Below are 21,078 nucleotides of genomic sequence, written 5' to 3'. Positions count from 1 at the left end.
ATGGATAGTAGAACAGCTACAAATTTAACTTGACTTTAAAATTGTTCCCATAATTTTCTGAAAATCATACATGTCAGTAACAGTCTTAACTTAGTAACTAAAAATTGGATACAAAGCTGTCTGGAAAACAATTTTCCAAGAGTACTCAGAGGTCCCCAATCAAATAGGAATAACATGTACTTCAAGGTTCAAGAATTAGTAGTTTCATCCATACTAGCTGAGGTTTTAGAGAAGCAATTCCAAGCTACAAAGGGATTGACAGCATTTTGGAGGACAAATTATAATTCAAGATTATTTTGATAAGTGGAAGAAGTGGTTTGAAAATAGGATGCAGTTATATAAGTATAGCTGCAAAGCAGAAACCTACAACTGTACAATTACAAGATGGGAACAACTGAGTAGGCAGCAGTTCTGCAGAGAAAGATACAGAGCTACAGTGAATCACAGACTGAATGAGTCAACAATTCTAGGCTGATGCAAAAATGACAAACATCGTATTCTAGTGATTAAATGAGAGTATTACAGGTTGGAAAGATGAAGCAATTTTTCAAATCTAGCCTGTACCGGTAAGGGTTTAGCTGGACCACTAGATCTAAATTTAAGCACAGAATTCATGCAAAACTGACCACAGAAAAAATACAGGGAAAAAACAAAACACAAAACCCAGTCCAAAACAGCTTGACTTACAAAAAGTAAGTTGAAAAAAAGTCTGTTTTGTCTAAACAGCAGAACAGATAGGAGACACTGTTTTTATTATGCGGAAGGTGTTATAAAGAGGTAAGGCACCCACCTTTCTCACATCCACCAGGAATAGGTTAAGTAATGGGTTTACAGTATAGCAAAAGACATCAAGATTATTATGCTGTTCTAACATCTAGAGATAAATAAGGATTCAAATTGACTAGCAGACATACCATGGAATGTCTATAATTACAGATTTTCAAAAAACAGGCGAAACAAACATCTGTCAGGAACGATGTATATTTAGCTCAGCCTGTCTTTAGGATGGTGGATGGAAAACAAATTTTCTAGCCACATTTTCTATGACTATAGTAGAGTGAGAAGACAAAAACTTCACACTCAAAATTAATGAAATCCACTTCTGTTTAGAAATAAAAAGGACACAGAGTAACACAACATCAAGACCTTTTTTACATTATTTCTATGAAGTAGGTCCTGTTATACTTTTAAGTCAAAGCATATGCTATCAACACAGCTCAACCACCTCTTTGGAAAGCAGTTTTCTATACTGAAATGGTTAACTCCCAGCATTGGGAGTTAATGCTGAAATTTAGTGCTTGCAGATTTAATTTCTAAGGTCAAACATTTCAACTTCCATACTTCACACTTTTTGTTACTTTTTCCTCCTTTCAGTTCCTGTAAGTTGTGTCACTTAAATCATTTGGTTCTTACAAAACATTTAACCTGACCCATCCTAACACCGATACATTTTCTTGCAGCAAAACACCAAAGCACAAAATCCTACACTCCCCTCAACACTTAAATATGAACACTGTCTTCAATTACTACTTCTTAAAAAATTCTTCATACAAGATGCCTTCAACATGATTTGCCTGTGTTGTGGGCCAGACTCTATTCTTGCAGCTTCACTGAGGACAACAGAAATATATAACTGGTGTCTCAGTTTTTGGATGCAGATATCTGTCATCAAACACCAAAAGTCACTACTAAATGTTAATGAACAGTACCTATTTCAAAGTCTTTTTTCAAGAGAGGATTCTCTACACAACACCTAGCCAAGCTGTATCCACGATTTTGATTGTACTAAAATATGCTTTTAAGAATGTGAAATATGTCCATTGAAAGATGTGCCCATTTGATATATAAAGATTTAGATTTCTTCAATGGATACACGATTGCAACAACTTACTTTTCATTAAACAAAATGAATGGCATTAATTTATTTAAGAGAGGGTGGGGAAAAACCCTTCACTTCCCCTGTCCGCTTAAGGAATTGCACCATTTCAGGGATAAAAAAAAAAAGATATAAAATGTGGCATCCATAAGAACACTAATCATCCTTTGTATTTCCTTTGTACAAATGTATACAGCAATAGGTAGAAGACATGACTGAGGTTGTGATCTACTCCAAAGAATTGAAATAATTTAACAAACCCAAACTTCCTTCCTTCTTGGAAAAGATGAAGGTCAGTTCTTCTGTTTCACTCTAAGTATAAAGGAAGCATTTGTATTGTAGATATGCAAGTCCTGTATAATTTTTTTTCCATACTTCAGCCACCAACTCTTCTTTGAGGCTACCAGTGATATTAACCTAGTGGAAGAACTGTGAGATCAGAAACGCTACAATTCTGTATGTTTACTTCTCTTCCTACTATTACATTATGGCAGTATTTAGAGGGCAGATAGGGCTATTGTCTCCTCTAACCACGTTTCATTTGTGCATCTCGGAACAACCACAGTAATGAAGAGAAAGAGTAAAGGAATTTGTTTTGGATCACAATTTTTACAGAAACTAGCAGAAAAGTACCCTGCAAGTCGCTTTACACATCCAATAGCAACTCAACCAATATAAACCAAGACATTTCTACCACAGGGTGAGAATTTGTCAAACTCCAGTAGAAAAAGGTTTTCAGGTTAGAATGCTGGGTTATATAATTGCACAAGCACTGTACACCCAGAATACCAGGAGCAGAGCCTACAGAACCACACTACCTAAAAAGACGATGATCTCCGAAAATGTTGAATCAAGTACTTCCAAGAATTTCACTACTACTATTTTACCTTGCATGTCTGCATAACTAGTAAAGCCATACATAAAAATACTATATACTTGCCCAGATTTCACAGAGGAGAGTAAGCAGAGTTTATTGACAAATTTTTATATGGAAACAGTATTTTGATTTTGGGGTTTTTTTTTCCCTTTCTCAAGTGATGAACATGCACTTTATTTCAGTAGATACTGACCTTACTGAAATTTCACTAGATTGAACCACTTCAAAAGTGGCTTTTTGGAAGCACTACATCAAATATCATCAGTTCCCAGGGGCATCATAAAGGTACACCTTTAACTCCGTTCAAATACATAACAATGCTCTGGCCCTAAATGCAAAAGGTGAAAAATTCCAGGAGGAACCTTTTCCTGTTATTCCACAAAGACCACGAGTAAAAATGTTGACTATTAATATCCAACTCAATTATCAAAGAAAAAAAATCTATTTTTAATCCACAGAAAATTAAGCCATTAATATTCTAAAGCTATATTAAAAAAACCAAACCAAACCAAACAACGGCTTGGTAAATTTTTAAAACGCTTCCCTCGGAAGACCTCTGTAAGTCTGGTATTCCTCAAAGGCCCCACAATATTTCAGGCATAGAATAATAGGTCTGGTACTCCTCAAGGCCCAGGTTTTCCTTTCAGAGGCATTACAATCAATGCCATTTACGCTTACAGACAAGGAGAGCCTTCTATATTGTGCAGGCCAAAACCTGGCATTAAACGCTCTTTTTCCTGAAACCCTTCTTACTGCTTAACCGCTCAAATGGCTACAGGCTACTGTGTCACACATGTCAAAACTAACAGCGCACATCCATTTCTATCCCCAGCCCCCAATTCAGCTCTTAAACAATGTTAGGAAAATTTTCGAGACAACAGATAAACATAGATTGCTAGTGGTTTTTCGCATTCTATAAGTGTGACTTGAGGAATAAATAAAACGCCATTTACAGAGTTCGATTCCTCAAATAAAATTGTATTAGCTCCACTACACAAAAATTACTCGCTAATGGAAACAGTAGTACTACTCCAAAAAGATTACAGGTAATAAAAGAAAAACAAAAGAAAACCAAGAAACCCCACCAGGTGTAAGGGAACCTGAAGATGAGGGAACAGACTAAAACCATTTCCTACGCACCACCTACCCCCCCCTTCCCAGCTCTTTAGGGAAGGGCTCGCACGTCCTCAGGAGCGAAGCAACCAAGCAGGAACCAGCATCAAAGAAAGGGAAGAAGAAGACGCCACCTACCTGTCCCAAAGGCCTTGGCCACCAGCCAGGCGAGATTACAGGCGATTTTCGCTCGGGAGAAGTCATAATGGTCAAAGGGTTTGATGGCAGGAACAATGAAAGTCTTCCTCATCTCCTTGGCGTCTGCGGCATCCCCCATCTTCTCACAGGACGCCTGGCAATTCAGAACTTACATGGCTCTTCCTCCTCCTCCCGCGGCCGGGAGAGACGTCTGTAAATACGCCAACAGCAGCTGAGGGCAGCGCTGAACCCAGCTGTCCGTAAAGGGCTAACGCCGCCTCCCGCCTTCCTCTTCACAGGAATGTGGCAGAGCCCGAGTGTCCTCTTCTTCCTCCTCCTCCTCGCTCTTTGTCTCAATTCTCACGCCGCCGCCGCCCCCCACCCTCCGAAAAACGGTCCCCAGCGGCCCCGGCTCCCCCTTCCCCTGGGAGACCCTCCGGCCAGGGCTGGGCGCCCCAGGCCGCCGCGGCCGCCAGCCCCCCGGCTCGGGGCGGGAGCCGCCGGCAAGGCCCCCGTAGCCGCAGCGGGCCGGGACGCGGCCCTTCCCGGCCCCGGCGGAGGCGCCGAGATGTCAAAACGCCGGGGACCAGCCCCAAAACGCTGCGCAGCCCGCCCCGCCTCAGCGGCGGCCTGCAACGGGCCGGGAGCCCCGCCACTGCCCCGCGCCCGGACCCGGGCACTGCCCCAGCCACCCCCCAGCAAGGCGCCACTGCTCCCGGCTCCCCTCAGCAGCTGCCGCTGCGGTTTTTCCACCCGCGGCTGCCGCACTGGATGGGCGAAACGCGGAGGCGCATGCGCTTGCGTCCACGGCCACCGCCTCCCCGGTCGGGCGGGGCGGGGAGCGCGAGAGGGAGGGGCGGGGTGGGCCGGGCCGCGCCGCCCTCCACCGCCCAGCGGTCACGTGGCCGCCCCCTCCTCACAGGGGGATTCTTGGCGCCAGTCCGGGCTGGGCCCTCGCCTCAGGCGGGGTTGGTCGGGGTGGGTCTCGTTTTGTCGCGTCTCGTCTCGGAAGGGGGGGCCGAGGGATGAGGGAGCTCGGGCAGGCTCTGCCCAGCCTTAGCCCAGCGGCAGCGGGAGAGAGGGGTGGAGTGTGTCCCGCCGGTAAGGGGGCGTCTGGCGGTGCTTGGCTGTGGGGAAAAGGGCGGTGTTCCTCGGCCGCGGGGCCCACCCGCTGCTGGCGTCGCCGCTTTCCACAGTGGGGCCGGACGGGCCTTCCCCCGCGCAGCCGCTGGCCTTGTGTGGCGTCTTCGGGGAAGGTCGGGATCAGCACGCGCGCTGTGGCTGCAGCCTGCCTCGTGTGTACGGGCGGGCTGCGGTGCTGGCGGCCGCCTCGCCGCGGGGGAGGCCTGTGGGCCGGGGCCGCGCTGACGGGAGTAGGGAGCGCTGCCGAGGAGGCGGGCTTCTCGTCCCTCTCGTGGGCCTTTGTCCCTCCTATTTTAAATTGCGTCTATATATAACTTCTCAAATACTCGGGTAGAAGAATGGCAGCGCCTTAAAATGGTTCAGGGCCTGTTCACGTAATAGCTGTAATAACAGGTAGTAGTAACAATTTGCCCTAGAGACCATCTGCTGTCTCGCTTACAGGTACCTGGGCTGGTTTTGGAAATATATAAAATCACTTTAACAGTGGCCTGTGTGGAAAGAAGTATTAGTCACACTAGGAACTAGTAACTGGGTGATTAATGACTTGCATTTAAACAAAATCGGATGAGTTAGCTTTGAAGTACGGGTCTGAAGGTGTGGCTGTGTTGGTTACTAAGCCGTGCTGGTGACCGGCCGCTGCTGACGGGAAGGCCCAGCCTCTGTTTTGCGTGGGCACTGTGCAATTGAGTGAGCAGCAGTGCCAGGGGGTAGTAAATTTGTGCTTTTTGGCAACGAATAGTTATTAAGTTGGTGTAACGTACAAGTGTGCCCTCCTTCCCTGCCAGCCTGGGTGCTTTAGCAGCTGTGGTGACCCAGTTCAAGAAGCTGATCTGGCCAAAAATTAATAGTTCATTTTTATATTTAGTTTTTTCTCTGTGAGCTTTCTTGTGTCACTAAAGGACCACTCCTGACTTACAGTAATTATTAGCTAACCTGCCTCTTTTTAAATTTTTTCCTTTTGTGGTAATTTAGTGTCTTCCTAATCTGTTTCAGTAGAGGATGGCAGTCTGAGGTGTGTTGGGTTTTGGGTTTTTTTCAGCCCCACTGAGTCTGGGAAAAAATATTTAGACACAGTTTTAGCATGACACTGTAAGGTTTCAAATAATATTTTATACAGACTGTTATTTCTTTATGTTTAAAGTGGACTGTGAATTGATCTGGAGAGATTTTCCATTGTTACATGGCTCTGCTTCTAGCACTTTATGTGCACAATGATACAAATATCATGATTATGAGGCCATAGTGTACTTTACTGACATGAATCTATATTTACTAGTAATGAGTAAATGAAAGGGTTGTGGAGGTCAACATTTGAAGAGATTATTGCTGACTATCTCCCCATATGCTGTCTGGGATGAGATTCCCAAACTGTCATGCATACCACTCATAAGTGGTACATAGCTAGCTATAAAACTAGGAGCTGCTGCTGGCAGCATTCAGCAGAAGGGAGGGGAGGAGGAAAGTTTAGAAATCCTTGCTTTAGCACACTTTTGACTGAAATTCCCAGATCCTCTACAGCAGAAATAGGAATAATAATACCAAATTAACATACAGGTGTGACTTGGGAAAGTGTTCTCTATTCAGGAACAGCATATGCTTAGTTTTCAACAACTAAAGTAAAATCTGTATTGGCACATTTTCCTGAATGATTTTTTTATATATATACTTCGGACATAAGTTATATAAAATAATTAATATTATTTTAATGATTTTTTTTTAACCTTGCTACTAGAAAACTAGTTTAATTCTTCCTGTACATTTAACAACAAACATCTGGAATTCATAAGCTTTAAAACCTCAGATGATTAGAGCTAGAAAAAAAAAATGTATATCCTAGATCCCAACTCATTTGTTTCTTTTATGATTAAGAAAATACCTAAAAATTAGATCAACCTACAGGAAGACATGTTTAGGAAAATTATAAGGCCATTATGTAGGTATGATGGATATAGGATCTACTTTGAGAGGTCAAAAGATTACAAACTAGTCCCTATAAAATAATTTTAAACTTTCAGAAACAGCTTTCTTGCAGAAATGTGGCATAATCCAAATAAGGAGTCATCAGTTATATTTCGTGTACTCCTGTGTTTATCATCTGTTCCTATGCACTTGCAAAATATCACATATATGTATGTACTGTACTAAACACTGAGACTACTGGTACTTAACTGAAGCAAGTAAAGATGTGGTCTGGTCTTCCAAAATTCTTGCAACCATTAGTCCCTTCTTACTTTAAAAAAAAAAAAAAGGTGGATATTGTTTTAGAGAATGCATCTCAAAAAATGGCAATAGATACAATTATGGATAGGTACATATATTAACATTGCTACCAGTCTAATTTAAAATGTAGAAATTTTTGTGGGTGCAGCCTTTGTGCTGATGAAACCTCTTCAGAGTCACAGAAGAAAATCTAAAAAAGCTGTGTTGTGGTAACTGCAATCAAAGTGTTTTTCATTTTCTCAGTGCTCTTAGAAATGAATGCATGAATGTAAAATCTAATATGTGTAAGTGAAAAACAAGACATCACCACCAGTCGCTGGAGTTCTTGTGCCAGTTCTACTTTTGCAGACATGCCAAAATGTGATCTTATTTATTGCATTGTCAAAAGTATCAACAGTCAACATGGAAAATGATTAAAATTTGCTCTAATTGTTCAGAGTAGATTAACAGAAGAGCTGAGCGAGGAGTCATCCCCTTCTGCTCTGCTCCTGTTTAACTGTCTTAAAATATTTTGAATAGTGATAATCTCTTCTATACACAATCTTTCTGCTGCAAAGTATTTTATACTTTAAAGTTCATTCCAAGTGGAAAGACAAAGTATTAAGGATTAAAACAAGCAGCTCACAGATAGGTTGGGGTTTTTTTAACCTTCTTTCTCCCTTCCTTTCCCCTCCCTCCTTCTACCCCAGATTAGAAACCCATTTGACTAGTTCTATCCTGTAATTACATCATAGGCCTGATTCTTCACTGTCATGTGTCTAGCCATTTACACAGTGGGTGTACCAAGCCTGTAGTCAGTGTCAGGCAACAGGAACAAATGTGACCGTGGAGCTATGAATAATGGTGTGGATGACAGTTGTTGCTAATAGTCTTAACCTTGGGAGATAGTGGAATGAGCCTTGACTAACAATTGTATACCTCTGTTTTTTCACTTGTTTTAAGATTCATTTGGCTTCTGAAGAGGCTATGTATAAGATGTCCTTAGACTAAATTTAGGCTAGTGCTAGATTACAGAGAGTGTTCAAGCTGGACTAAGATCTCGTGTGTAATTTCTTACTTCACAATACTTGATGATGAAGGTAAAGTAAAATGTTTTAAATTAGCAATACTATTACTGTTTTTGCTGTGGCACTGTCTATAGTCAGACTCATTGCTAGTAAACAGACAGCTTATCAGGCTACCTACAAAGGGTAGTAAAAACATTCCCATTCCAGATTAGCTGGTTGTAGTAGGGCAAATCCACAAATGCAGCAGTTCACAGCATCTATTCTGCCATGTAGTGGTTCAGTCTTAATGTTGGAAAAAGGCTAGGAATAACACCGTGTGGATGTTACCTTTAATTGCTGCTGTCGAATTTGCCTATTTAAGATGATCCCATCTGTTTGCTTTAGCTTAGAGGATATTGGTCATTATAGAAATGGTAGTGGCTGAGGGGAGGGGTGCACCCTCTGGCCTGTAACCTCTGGCAAAGAGGCAGCATGCACAACTTGATGTGGTGCTGTCAGACTGTCAACATACAAACCAAGAACCAGTCGTGTCCCAGTGTGATCCTTAAAAAACGTGCTTGTTGACTTCAGCAGGTTTTCTGTTGGGTACTTGAGGTTGAACAGGTAATCTATAAATGATTCTGTATGGTTGTTACAGCCTAAGGATGACTGGTGAAATGGAATTATTGATATTCCAGCCTCTTAAACTTACAATATTTTATTAAATATACCTCTTTATGAGTAATGGTAAAACCAGTAAAACTGTAAAAGTTAAGAAAGTGTATTTTTAAATAGGTATTATCAAACGAGTGGTTGTCTGAATTACTGATCTTTGCCATTATTACTGAAACGCATGTATGTAGTTTCTGCAAGCTAGGAGTTTTCTCAGGGCATGATTTTGGAGGGGAGTATGTTCTTCCTGTTTCAGAATGATAAAGAAGTACAAGAACAGTTACATAATTATTGTCTTTCAAATTCTATTAATTTGTGATCAGAAAGTGCTGAGGCATTTAAAAGGCAAGAAAACAGTTTACCAACTTTACAGATTCTAGTAAAGTCATGAGTCAAAGGGAAAATATAGCTTTGTATGACATTTTACTTGGATTGCCTGTGATTTTTGGTATGGTTACAAATTAAAAAAGGAAAAACGTGGAGTAATAGCTGCTTCAGCTCCTTTACTACTGAAATCTGCACAACCAAAAAGTTGCCCGGTGAGAATCAAATGTGGTACCTAACAGTCACTTCTCTTAATAGTTGGATGTTACTGGTTTTGTTTCCTGAACTTGGCTTTGACCTAATGTAGCTCTATGAAGGGGAAAAAAATCTACATATTCCCCCCAGTTCCCCGGGTCACCAACCAGGGAACAGATCTGTCCCTTTCCTGTGGTCTGTGAGAAGCAAAACCTCTCATCTCCCTCAACACTAATGGCTGGTTGGTTTGTTTGTCTTTTTCTCTGGTTACTTCGGTGTCTTCTGAGACTTTTTTATTTATTTTTAATTTTTAAATCTGGTTTTCACACTGGCTGCTTTCATGTTCTGCCCATCTCCTGGAATTGCCCTTGTGCTAGGGTTTTAGATTACTTTTCATCCCAAGTGTGCTGTGTGATACTCCCTAATTCCAGTGCTTTCTCCTTGACATTCCACTGTTGCCAGGTTGTCTGTGAAGAGAACAAATACCCTGCTATAACTGATATTTTTATTATAAACTTCAAAACATATGGAATAGATCCTACTGTCTTTCATTAAGTGAAATCTGTGTACGATTTCTTTTATGGCCATCTAGTGGCTGACATGTTTTCTAAGGAAAATCCTGAGCATGATTTTATGAATATAACCTTTAAATACTAGAGTTACCTTAGCCGCACTGTAAAATAAATATATGGTGGGAAATTTACATTCAAAACCCCACTCTGTACAAAAATAAAATACAATGTTATTACCATTATGGTAGCTGTTAGATAATGCTTTATTTGCATTCCAGTTCAGAGGAAAATGGGCATGAGTCTAGTTTTCAAATTGTGCATTCAGGTATAAGAAGTTTAAATCAGTTAGCAAGACTTTTTCACTAAGTCTGAATGAGGGTGAATACTAAATTGTGCACTTTTTCCTGTTGAACTATACTCCATTGAAGTGACTGGCTGATTTTTTTTTTTTTTCATTCTGCTTCTACACGTGAAGAAATACCTGAAAGTTCATAAAAGCTCATTTGTTTTGAGCATATACATGATTTATTAGCGGAGTACGAACAGGCTTCAGTTCCCCATCTTTTGGCCCTGCTTTCAGTTTCCACTGAAGCCCATGTGTGTCTGAATGAGATCAGCAGTAAACAGAACAGTAAAATTCTGGTGTCATTTAATTGCAGCAGAATGATTTTTTGGAAGGGTGATAGTGAAGATGGATGAGGAGAGGAAAGCAAGGGAATAGCATAGGAGACTACCCAATGAAGGGTTTTTTTTCCATGTATCTTTTTTGAAATATCATCATCCAGTTTTTCACTGAATTTTTTGGGCAGTTTCTCAGTTTCCCTTAACTTACTGAGAAATTGCATGTTACTGAGGAATTTTTGATGACTACTTTAGGGACCAGGTGTAAATAGCTGGTACACCGTTGAAAAAGTGGCTGTGGGAAGTGTGTATCAAAGATTTTTATTGTAACCATTTATACATAGTGACCCTTGATGGTGCTGGAGATTTTGATTATGCATGCATGGTAAGATCATCACAACCTGAGTGCATAGAACTCTGTTACATTAAATCTCTTGGCATAACTTAATTTGTTTATATTTTTTTAGTAGGTTTACGAGATGTATGCCTTACAGTTCATTTGAAAACATTTTCAATATAAAAAAATATATAGGATATCTAAGTCTCATGTACAACAATTTGATTTAAATACTCCCCTATTTCAATATATATTAGAAACATGGAAGAACAACAATTATTTTCATAGTTGCCTTAAATGAAATGTATATATATATTTAGCAATAAAAACTTGGCTCCAACAAGGATTTTTTCAGCTTTAGGTTAATGCTATGTGTAGTTCCCATTTGAAATCATTGGTGCTACAGACATGATTAAATTTAAGTGTGTATATAATTGTGTTTCTGGATTAAGGGTGTCATGCAGAATATTTGTGTTTGAAGAAAAAACCTGGATAATTTCTTTCTTCTAGAAAGTCTCAAAAGAAATTACCTACAAAAGGTTTATACATCTCTCTGGTTATACATCTGTCCTCATATGGTATTCTTGCTATATAGTATATACATGGCTCTGTTAAAGCATAGCGTGTTATCTTGGCTGTCTCACCTGGGCAGGGAGCAGTCATGGTTCCGCATGTTGGCACAAAGAGTAAAAATGTCCATCATCATCACGGATGTCAAAAAGGGAGCCCTCTCTTTGTATTAGCCAGCATAGTTGAATATGGATGAAGAAAGAGGGCAAGCAGGTTGAAACTTGCTGTTCAGGGAATGTTTGAGCCCTAGTTGTGATGGCCACTGTCCTGGAAGCAGTCTGAGACAGACAAAGTACACCCGGGACTCCCACTTTTGCACAGAACGTCATAATCCCCCATGATCCAGGGTTTGCCTTAACAGCCACAGTGCAGTCCTTACAGATGATAATTTACTAAATGAGGAAAGAGTCAGTCTGGGTAAGAGTATGCTAGTAGACACGGTGTTGAATCAAGGGCATCATGATATGAAACAACAAAAGTAATCCCTGGAGGTTTTATACAAGAGCGGGGACTTGCTGGGGTATATACCTATCAGTTTCCTGTTGGTCTGGCAAGTATTCTCTGTTTTTGTCAAACTCTTTTCTCCTTTTCTATTTGTTCTTAACAGAAAGGAAGCAATTGCCTGATCGGAGAATGTAGGGTAATAGAAGAGATTTCATTGCAGTGAACCCCTGTCTTGATACAGGTCCAGCTTGTTCAGCTGAGGATTTTGCTGTGTACAGGGTAACTGTTGAAATTGGGTACTTGAGAGTCTCTGTCCCAGCTGGTAGCATGCTCTTTCAGAAGTGAGAAAAGGAGTAAGTCATGGTTACCAGAAGAGATGGGGAAGCAAAAACTGGCTCAGTAAGAAAGTGTATCCAAGGTAGAGGGTACACTGCCATGTTTTATTCTCTTACCACCATGGACTTAAGTGGGATTGTACTTGTATAATTAGGAATACTATTTGACTTCTTTGAGTAAAGAGCTGAACTGGAGTTGGGATACTTCAGCAGAGACAGATGAAAAAATAAGGATTGTAAATGCTATTTGTATTGTAGTAGGTCATAGAAGTTCTAGTCAGATGCCAACACATCACAGTGGAAATGCAGAACAAACTGATGAACCATTTTTGTTCAGAGTCAGAATGATAAAGTTTTAGATACTTTAAGACTAGGCAAGCAGTAACAAAAAAGGCTTTGATATTATTACATTGCTCTGATTTCGTTATTTAGGAGAGCCCGGTCCCACAGAAATATCCTCGCTGCTGCTAGAGAGCAGGTTTCCTGTGTATCAACACAAGATTAAGAGCCATCTGCATGGAGATGCTCTGTGTCTGTGCTTCTGCTGGGTCTTTAATCATTGAAGGAAGATGTGTCATGCTTCCAAGGGCCAACACCCTCTTGTAACCACTGACTACCTTTGTGGCTTCTTGCAGAGCAGTGTCAGTAATGCAGAAGCCTTTTCACTACCTTGCCCTTTTGCTCCAAGTTCCACTGATCTGATTCCTATGGAACTCTTTGTTCTTAATTTGTCTCTTGTCTGGCTAGCTGTGTTTTTTCTTTGCTCAGGTTGTATAATGTAGTAGTGTTCTATTTTTCAAGTATTTACATTGGTAATGTGAAGGGGAGCTGTTCCCCTGCAGCTTTAGTTTACTGTGGAGCTGAGCAGAATGAGAATCTGAGTATGATGACTTACTCCAGTTCATATAAACTCCTCACAAATGGTGAAGTCCTTATATACCCGGCACGTTTGGCTGAATTGCAAGTAATCTCAAAGGAATTGTTGTTTAATAGGATTAGTTAGTTTTAATTTGTGTTGAACTGTAAGGTAGGTAGAGATACTCTGGGGGATAATGTACTCTAGGCAAATTTTCCTGAGGGAAAGGCCAAGTTAGGAAAATGAGCAGAAACATTTCTAAGCTACTCTGTCTCATGGTATTTTCTGGCCCTGTTTTTTACAGTGTTTCCTTTGAAATGATCTCACCAGATATATTCAGAACAGTTTTACAGTTTATTGATAAGTGTCATGGTTTAACTCCAGCCGGTAACAAAGCACCATGCAGCTGCTTACTTGCTTCCCCCCCGCCCAGTGGGATGGGGGAGAGAATCGGGGGAAGAAAAGAAGTACAACTCATAGGTTGAGATAAGAACAGTTTAATACAACAGAAAGGAAGAAACTAATAATGATAATAATAACAATAATACAATGATAATAATAAAAGAATTGGAATATACAAAACAAGTGATGCACAATGCAGTTGCTCACTACTCGCCAACTGATGCCCAGTTAGTTCCCGAGCAGCGATCCCCCCCCCCCCCCCCCCGCCCCGGGGCAACTCCCCCCAGTTTATATACTGGGCATGACATCACATGGTATGGAACATTCCTTTGGCCACTTTGGGTCAGCTGTACTGGCTGTGACCCCTCCCAACTTCTTGTGCCCCTCCAGCCTTCTTGCTGGCTGGGCATGAGAAGCTGAAAAGCCTTGACGTAGTGTAAACTTAGCAACAACTGAAAACATCAGTGTGTTATCAACATTCTTCTCATACTAAACCCAAAACATAACATAATACCAGCTACTAGAAAGAAAATTAACACTATCCCAGCTGAAACCAGGACAATAAGTTTTGATTGTCTCTCTTAGTTTTGAATTGCTGGGACGTTTCTTCCTCTTAAGGCATAAGCCTAAGCCACCACTTTTTTCACAGCTCGGGCAACTATCATAGCCTTCTTGCTTTTGACACCTGGTTATTGCCTGAAGAGAGCTTCCTTAGCTTGGGTAATCGGAGTTGTGCCTGAAATGTCATTTCGATGTATCTTGCTAGTTGCCACAGGAAACAATAGTGCTTTGGCAAGGAACTGTACAAAATGACGTCCCACTGTGTCATGTGCCAAAAAAGAAAACGGGAACAGTGAAATTGGACTTTTGCATGGCTCAAAGTTTTGAAATATTTGGTTAAAAACAAAACAAAACCAACGCCACATAATTTAACATGGAAATTCAAGGCTTATGTTTTGTAAGAATGGTGTGTTAAACTTAGCCAATTTTTTCACAGCCTGGCCTTATGCCCAAGTCAGCTGAGTTGCATTAAGATTTAGCACAGATTTAATCCACTGAATTGTTTAGCAGATAAAATCCCATGAGTGCTTCATATGCATTTCATAGAATCTTGCTTAAAAAGAAAATACACGTCACTGGAGTCTTGACCATACAGCACAGAAGTCTCCTTTCACACTGCAATACTTAAGACTTATTTAATACCAAAGAGTTAGAAAACAGACAATGATCTGGGGTGCAAACTTGCTAACCAGAGGGTTTTTTCAGTAAAGCAACTAAAAAGTATATGAAGTGCAAAATTGTTTACCTTATTTAGTGTAAATTTAATTTATTCCAAAACTTGAAAATGTATTTTAAATCTTGTAATCTGAATTCTTTTTAACCGGGCATTATCATTCTGGATTTTTTTGCAGCCAGGTTACAAATCTCAGAAAAATAAGGTTTGCATGGAAAGTTCTTGGCAAATCTGTCTTGGAACAGCACAAACAAAACTGCTTAACAAGGAGGCATTTATTATTTCTCTCTTTTTACCCTCTGTTATTACAGTCACCAGCTGTAAGGTTACTGGCATCTTTGAATCTTTCTAATAAAAAGCATAGGGAGCAGTCATTTGAGGGTGGTTGTGAGAGATACATTGCATTTTTGAAGCTTGCTTTCTTTTTTAATAGCTATTGTGCTTTATCAAGCTGAGCTAATGTATTGTCTGCTTGTTCTCACAGCAAACAAAGTTTAGGAAACTAACTGAATTTCAGAAGGACAAATCTGTGGTCCTAAAGTGTGCAATTAAACCACAGATGGACAACTTAGTGCCACCATCTCATGAGAAGTAGAGGTTTGTCTGCTTAGTATTTGTAACAACTCATTGATGAATACTGCAAATGATTCGCAGAAGCTCAAGAGAGAGTTAAAGATGTATGTTTTTGGAACATTGTGACGTATTCTCATCTCTTTTGGTTATCTCGAATACCATAGTCTCATATAATTGGTGTTTATTAGTATTTTCACTTATTCAGTGCTTTCGAGTCTTCAGTTTTATCACACCTGGACTGTATTGGCTGGCATGTCTAGCTTAAAAGAGAAAACAAAACATTCTCTCTTTTATGCAATAAAACCTAATTACACATACCGAGTTTTAATGTATCCCTTAAGACAAAAGTACTTCAGTTTTGTATTTTCATATTTAATAGTATACATCCTTGCAGAGCTTTATAAGAACAACATTTATGAGAAAAACCCATACACTACCCGGTGTTTGGTACAGTGCCATTCTTTGACTGATCAGAGGAGCCAAGCCGTGTTCTGAGAATGTCTACATCTCAATTTTAGGTAGGTGGGGGCTTGGCTGGACTTACATGAGGGGATGGAGTGGAAGATGTTTTCAGACGAGTCATTTCTATTTCTTAGGTTTGGATTTGGGGGGATATTTTTAACTGATGTGCTGGTACCCACAAGGGCTGATTTAGCTGGAATTGTACTAGGAGCTGAGATGTTTTGTCTGAACTGGGTTTCTCAGAAGAATATAAATAAGAGAGCTACCTGAGAAACCTGTAAGTAGAGCCAAGCTCTGACATGGTAAGTATTCAGAGGTGGACTGTTAAGGCCTAGGGTAAGGTCAGTTTTGGATTTACACAGACTTGGTCCCCTCCTTGTTTACCTCATCTGTATTTGGACTGATGCATGGGACTTTGGTATTCCCAGGTTGTGATATAAGCCTAAAGCCTTTTACTCCCTCACAGACTAGAGACTTTATGCCAGAAGACAGGTATAAACAATGCTGAGACTTGCTATTCAGTCCTGTTACTTTGTCATTCTTCAATCTGTGCTTTTTTGTGTCAGGATGACGGTTACGCGTTTATGTATACAGTAGCATTTGCCTGTGAGGGCAGTTCATTTTTGCCATGAGTGAATATTCAAGTGCGAGGATGAATTTAGTTTAAAAATATGATCAGATTAATACTAATTCTTTTCATTGATGAAGAAATAAAAATAAATAAGCAAATGGAATTACTGGAATTTTAACGTATGTTTTAGCTTGCAGATTACATAGGTGTTTTAACCTTAAAATTTGAGTAGTGTATTGGTTTGGTAATGACTTGATCATGGCATGTTTAACTATATTGAAATACATTTTTAGTAAAAAGTTCTAACACTTAGGAGGCTACTTTAGTTCATTTTTACATATAAATGTTTAGAAAATTATTTTCTAAAGAATTAAAGGGGTAGAACAGTACTTGAAATCATAGTTAAATTACACTGTGAATAATTTCTGAGGCTAACAGTATCATGTGATGCAAACCATTTGTCCAGTACATAACTGTTCTTCCATTTCAAGTTTCAGCATGGTAGCTTTCTATTGATAAGCTTTACCCTGAGTTAGGTGTTGTCCATACTAGTGCAGCCAGCATAAAAACTATATTGTGTATTATGACTAATGGGACAGAAATATAGTTATGGTAAGACCAGATTCAGATTGCTTCTTTACCACTATGTTATTTTCTAGAGCTAATGAAAACCATGGTCTCCCAGGTGATAGGAAAAAACCACCCTTTGGGCTGTTTCAAAGGGCTACACATTATTCAGTAGGGAGGAACTGCCAGGAGACTTCAGCCCTGCTCTTCTAGCTTCCCAGGTTTATGGGTTTTAGAGTTTATGAAAAGGAAATTATGAAAAAAAAGAGCATTAACCATAGCAAATGTTAATCTTTTCACTCATTCTTTTCTGTGAATGAGAAGTAAATAGGGAAGAAACACATCTAGGGAAGGAACAGTGAAATTGATGCACATATTTTGTAGATAAAAGAAAGTAAAAAGTGGTTTGCATTTTGAAATTAAAGCCATCTGGTATACCTTTCTGTTAAAAAAGTCATGGACAAATAGCCTACTTGATGACCAAGTATTTATATTGCATTATAATCCTTTTAGAAAGGATTTTAGCTGAAGGTGTAACTTTTTGTGGTAAACTAATTTGCAATTTTTTTGTCCTCTATTTTGCTTAGCAGTCATGTACAATGTCTTTTTTAGCATGTGACAAAGATCTGTGCTAGTGAAATTAATGCCAAGTACACCACGGGTCTTCAGAATTAATATTGGAGACCTGCAGTATGTCAGTGGAAAAAAATATCCACAAGGTGTATTTTTTTTAATTAAACTATTAAAACTGTATTGAACAGTCTGTACACAAAGAGTGATGTTTGAGAACTTTAAAAATCTGTAGGCTAGAGCCCAACAGTAACAGTCACTTAGAGCAGTGGTGAAGGCTGACACAAAGGAAGCTTTAGTGACCTGAATGCTGGAGCTGGGTAGCCACCAAGCCCACCCCTAGCAGAAAGTATGGGAGCTGGAAGGATCCTCTGTTTAGGAACAGCTGCCAATGGCTTCCAAAGGCAATAGTCACAGCTGGCAGTCACTCAGTAGTAGGCACATCCTGAATTTGGCTTCTACTCTGGCAGCAGTGAGTTGGCTTTTTTGTAGATGCAGTTATAGCCTTTCTGTGTCCTTTAATAATTTTTGTCTGAGGGATTCAACTAGGCCAATTTAAGACTTCATGCAGAGACAGAATAGGGACCAAATGTAATGTAGGGAAGCACAAAGGCTAAACCTAATGATTGACATAGATTTTAACAAGATGACTGGTAAAAAGTCTAGTTTCTAGCAGCTCTCCTGCATGTTTTCCAGACCGTTCTTAGTACAGTGGTTTCTGCTCTCAAAACTAGCAATGCTGGTAGAAGCTTTAGAAGTGGAAAGGGAAATTTATTATCCATTTACTCAAAAGGCTTATGGTGTAAACTTTTCCTTCAGTCTGTCGCACTAATGGATTATAACACTGTGCTTCTTCCACCTGTCTCCCTGTAATACAAATGCAATGTACCAGAGCATAAACTGTTATGTTTAGCATACTTGCTGATTAATTAGAAGGGTCTTCATCTCTTAAGAAGTGATATGATTGGAAAGAGAGTTTATTGAGGGGCCACGTGTTAACAGACATTGAACACGGGTCATCTGGCAAGCTGGAATGTAATGATTCCTGTAGTTCCTTGTGAATTTTCTTTTCTTCCTCTCCCATCCTTCTGGGACCCTGGGTGGGGAGGGTGCAGAGAGTGGGAACAGTTTAATTTCAGTAAGTGCATGTTGTCGAGTGTTATCGTGTTTTTAGAATAGATGCCAATCTCATATGCTTCCAAACAGCCTTATTAATTGGAACACAAATGTAAATTGCAAACTGGTAAGCAGCTTTCAAATATAATGCTTTATATTGACTCAGAAAGAAAATGAGATTAACATGAAGGGAGAGAATTTTTAATTCTTAATTCTGCACCTCTAATTAAGTTATATTTTAGGATTTATTCAGTCCTGTTAAATTCCACCTGAATTCTCCAAGAATCTCAGTTCCGGTTTACTGCTTACTGAAGTCCCTGGATATTTGTAATTGTCTTTGCAATATTTCAATCAAATCCTTGTTCTGTAAGTCTCAGAGACCTAACAGAAATTTGTAAGTTGGTTTAAATGATTCTCATACCGTAAAATCATTCCTTTAATTGGAAAAAGCTACTCTGTATCTTCTACAAAGAAGCTGGTAATTGTATTTGCTGTAGTTTTTACAGTTGTGCCAAGGCTATGGTGATAGTACATTAGAGAGTCCATCGATTCTTGAGGTAAATTTTATATTTGAGCATATAATCACATACATTAATTATGTTCATAACTTTTGCATGATTTGCCCCGTACAGTTATTTTCCTATGGACTAGTGGCATTTAATGCCAGAGCTTCAGGGAAGGACTGCTATTTGTTTTTTTGGGTTTTTTTGTTGTTGTTCTTTTCTTTTCTTTTTTTTTTTTTTTAAACCCACCTCAGTTATATGCTTTAAGAATTCAGATTTAATTAGATTATTTTTTCAATTCCAATTTTACCACAGATTTCCGCAGAGACTAATATTGACCAATATTTCCTTAGAATGTGGCTCTTCAAACAAAGAGAATGCTCAGGAAGCCTGAAAATCTTAGTCCAAGACTCCTTTTACTGATTATTTACTTTGGAAAAGCTTATGAGTTGCCTGTTTGCACTAAGCAAAATTAGAAAAACTAGGCCTCAGAATAAGTATACTGCGTGCAATATCTGTACTAAATCAAGAGCTTTTGTATGAATATTAGCAGAGTTGACTAGTTAATGGTTAGCCACCATTATTTGTTTTTAGATTATCTGGATTTTTCCTGTGTGGTTACTTTAAAGCTGTAATTCAGAAGCCAGTGGAGTGAATGACTCAGATTCCTTCAATCAAAGAACTATTCATTAAGTATGCTTTGGGTTAGAGCTGCTGTTGACTACCTACCTACAAATCTGCTGAGTGGCTTCAAAATCCCAAAACATTAAAGAAACAGAAAAATATTTAGTTTCATAGCATTAGGTGGAGCATAGACAGCCACCAATCCCCAAGTAAACATGCTTTGACTTCTGTGCCTTCTGAATGGAAAGACATCCTCCCTCCCTTTCACACAAGCAGTGGATGTTTTGTTAACTCCAATTATACATATTGTGGCACACTTAAAAAAAAAATAAATCAGGGAATCATTTTTATTCTTTAAGTGACATCTTCATAAACTTCATGCTCTTCATCCATTACAACATTAAAAAACATTAAGGCACTGTGGTTCCTTAGTTTAGAATCCTGATACATAGGACATATATTGAGACATTTAAAATAATTAATACCATAAAGAAAACCAAAAACTACTCCTCTTGATGAGACACATTCTTTTGAGGCATGTTTTAATTTTCAGATTTGTCAGTACTGACACTTGCCACTTGAGAGAGTGATGCATTAGGTGCTATTTGGACTCATGAGTTCATTCTTAGTAGTTTGCAAACACTGGGAGCTCACTCTAAATCAAAAATTTGGACATCACAGGGGGGTATGGTATTTTGGCTACAAAGGAAACTTAAAATGCACTGTATTAAAATGTTTTGGACACTTACCCCTTGGGATATATTTATCTGTTAATCACATCACTGTGTGGAACTTTAGAATGCCTTGCTTGCCAGATTCATGGACGGGTGCCTACAGGTTGTGTTCTGGTACAGGTTTTAATTAACGGGGTCATGCTGGGAGGTATTGCTGCGGAGAGCCAAGGCATATGCTACAGTGAAGCAGCTCTTTGAAATGCTTGTGATACAGTCTCTGAATTAGTATGTGGAATGCCTGTTTCTTACAGATTTAGTGTGCCTGGGAGTAGAGGGATTTCAGTCTCCTGCTTTAATCCAGTCTTGTTTTACTGAATTATTTATTATTTGCAAGTGATGGCAAAGGTTAGTTCATGCTTCTAAAGAATGGCTGTGAGATGTTATAGGGCAAAGCGCCTGTTTTCAAATTGAGGGCAGAAATCCAAGGTGCCACCCTTGCTTTCCATGTATTTGATACAGAAATGATGAGTGAATATGGAAAAATCTTATTGATATAATTTAAA

The 21,078-nt window shown here is 39.6% G+C and overlaps 2 protein-coding genes across 7 annotated transcripts in view; one reads left to right on the top strand and one right to left on the bottom strand.

Moving 5' to 3' along the window:
* The window catches only part of CAMSAP2 (calmodulin regulated spectrin associated protein family member 2), a 91,506-nt gene extending 86,695 nt beyond the window's left edge, over nucleotides 1–4,811 (bottom strand). For 3 of the 4 annotated variants that reach the window (XM_069789390.1, XM_069789392.1, XM_069789393.1), the window contains exon 1: nucleotides 4,005–4,811. In XM_069789390.1, the coding sequence (XP_069645491.1) occupies nucleotides 4,005–4,143 (139 nt within the window). In that variant the 5' untranslated portion in view covers nucleotides 4,144–4,811. The remainder of the gene's footprint in view (nucleotides 1–4,004) is intronic. The other variant, XM_069789395.1, reaches the window with a different exon arrangement.
* A 153-nt stretch (nucleotides 4,812–4,964) lies between these two features.
* The window catches only part of DDX59 (DEAD-box helicase 59), a 30,688-nt gene continuing 14,574 nt past the window's right edge, over nucleotides 4,965–21,078 (top strand). Inside the window, exon 1 of one of the 3 annotated variants that reach the window (XM_069789400.1) lies at nucleotides 4,965–4,982. The gene's annotated coding sequence lies outside the window, so the exon portion shown is untranslated. Of the gene's footprint in view, nucleotides 4,983–5,041; nucleotides 5,106–21,078 lie in introns of those variants that run through there. The other 2 variants (XM_069789396.1, XM_069789405.1) reach the window with 2 other exon arrangements.

Source organism: Haliaeetus albicilla, chromosome 8 (assembly GCF_947461875.1).
Source record: "Haliaeetus albicilla chromosome 8, bHalAlb1.1, whole genome shotgun sequence".
NCBI classification, from domain to species: Eukaryota; Metazoa; Chordata; class Aves; order Accipitriformes; family Accipitridae; genus Haliaeetus; species Haliaeetus albicilla.
Note: the sequence above shows the minus strand (reverse complement) of the source record. Positions and strands in the feature narration are given on the sequence as shown.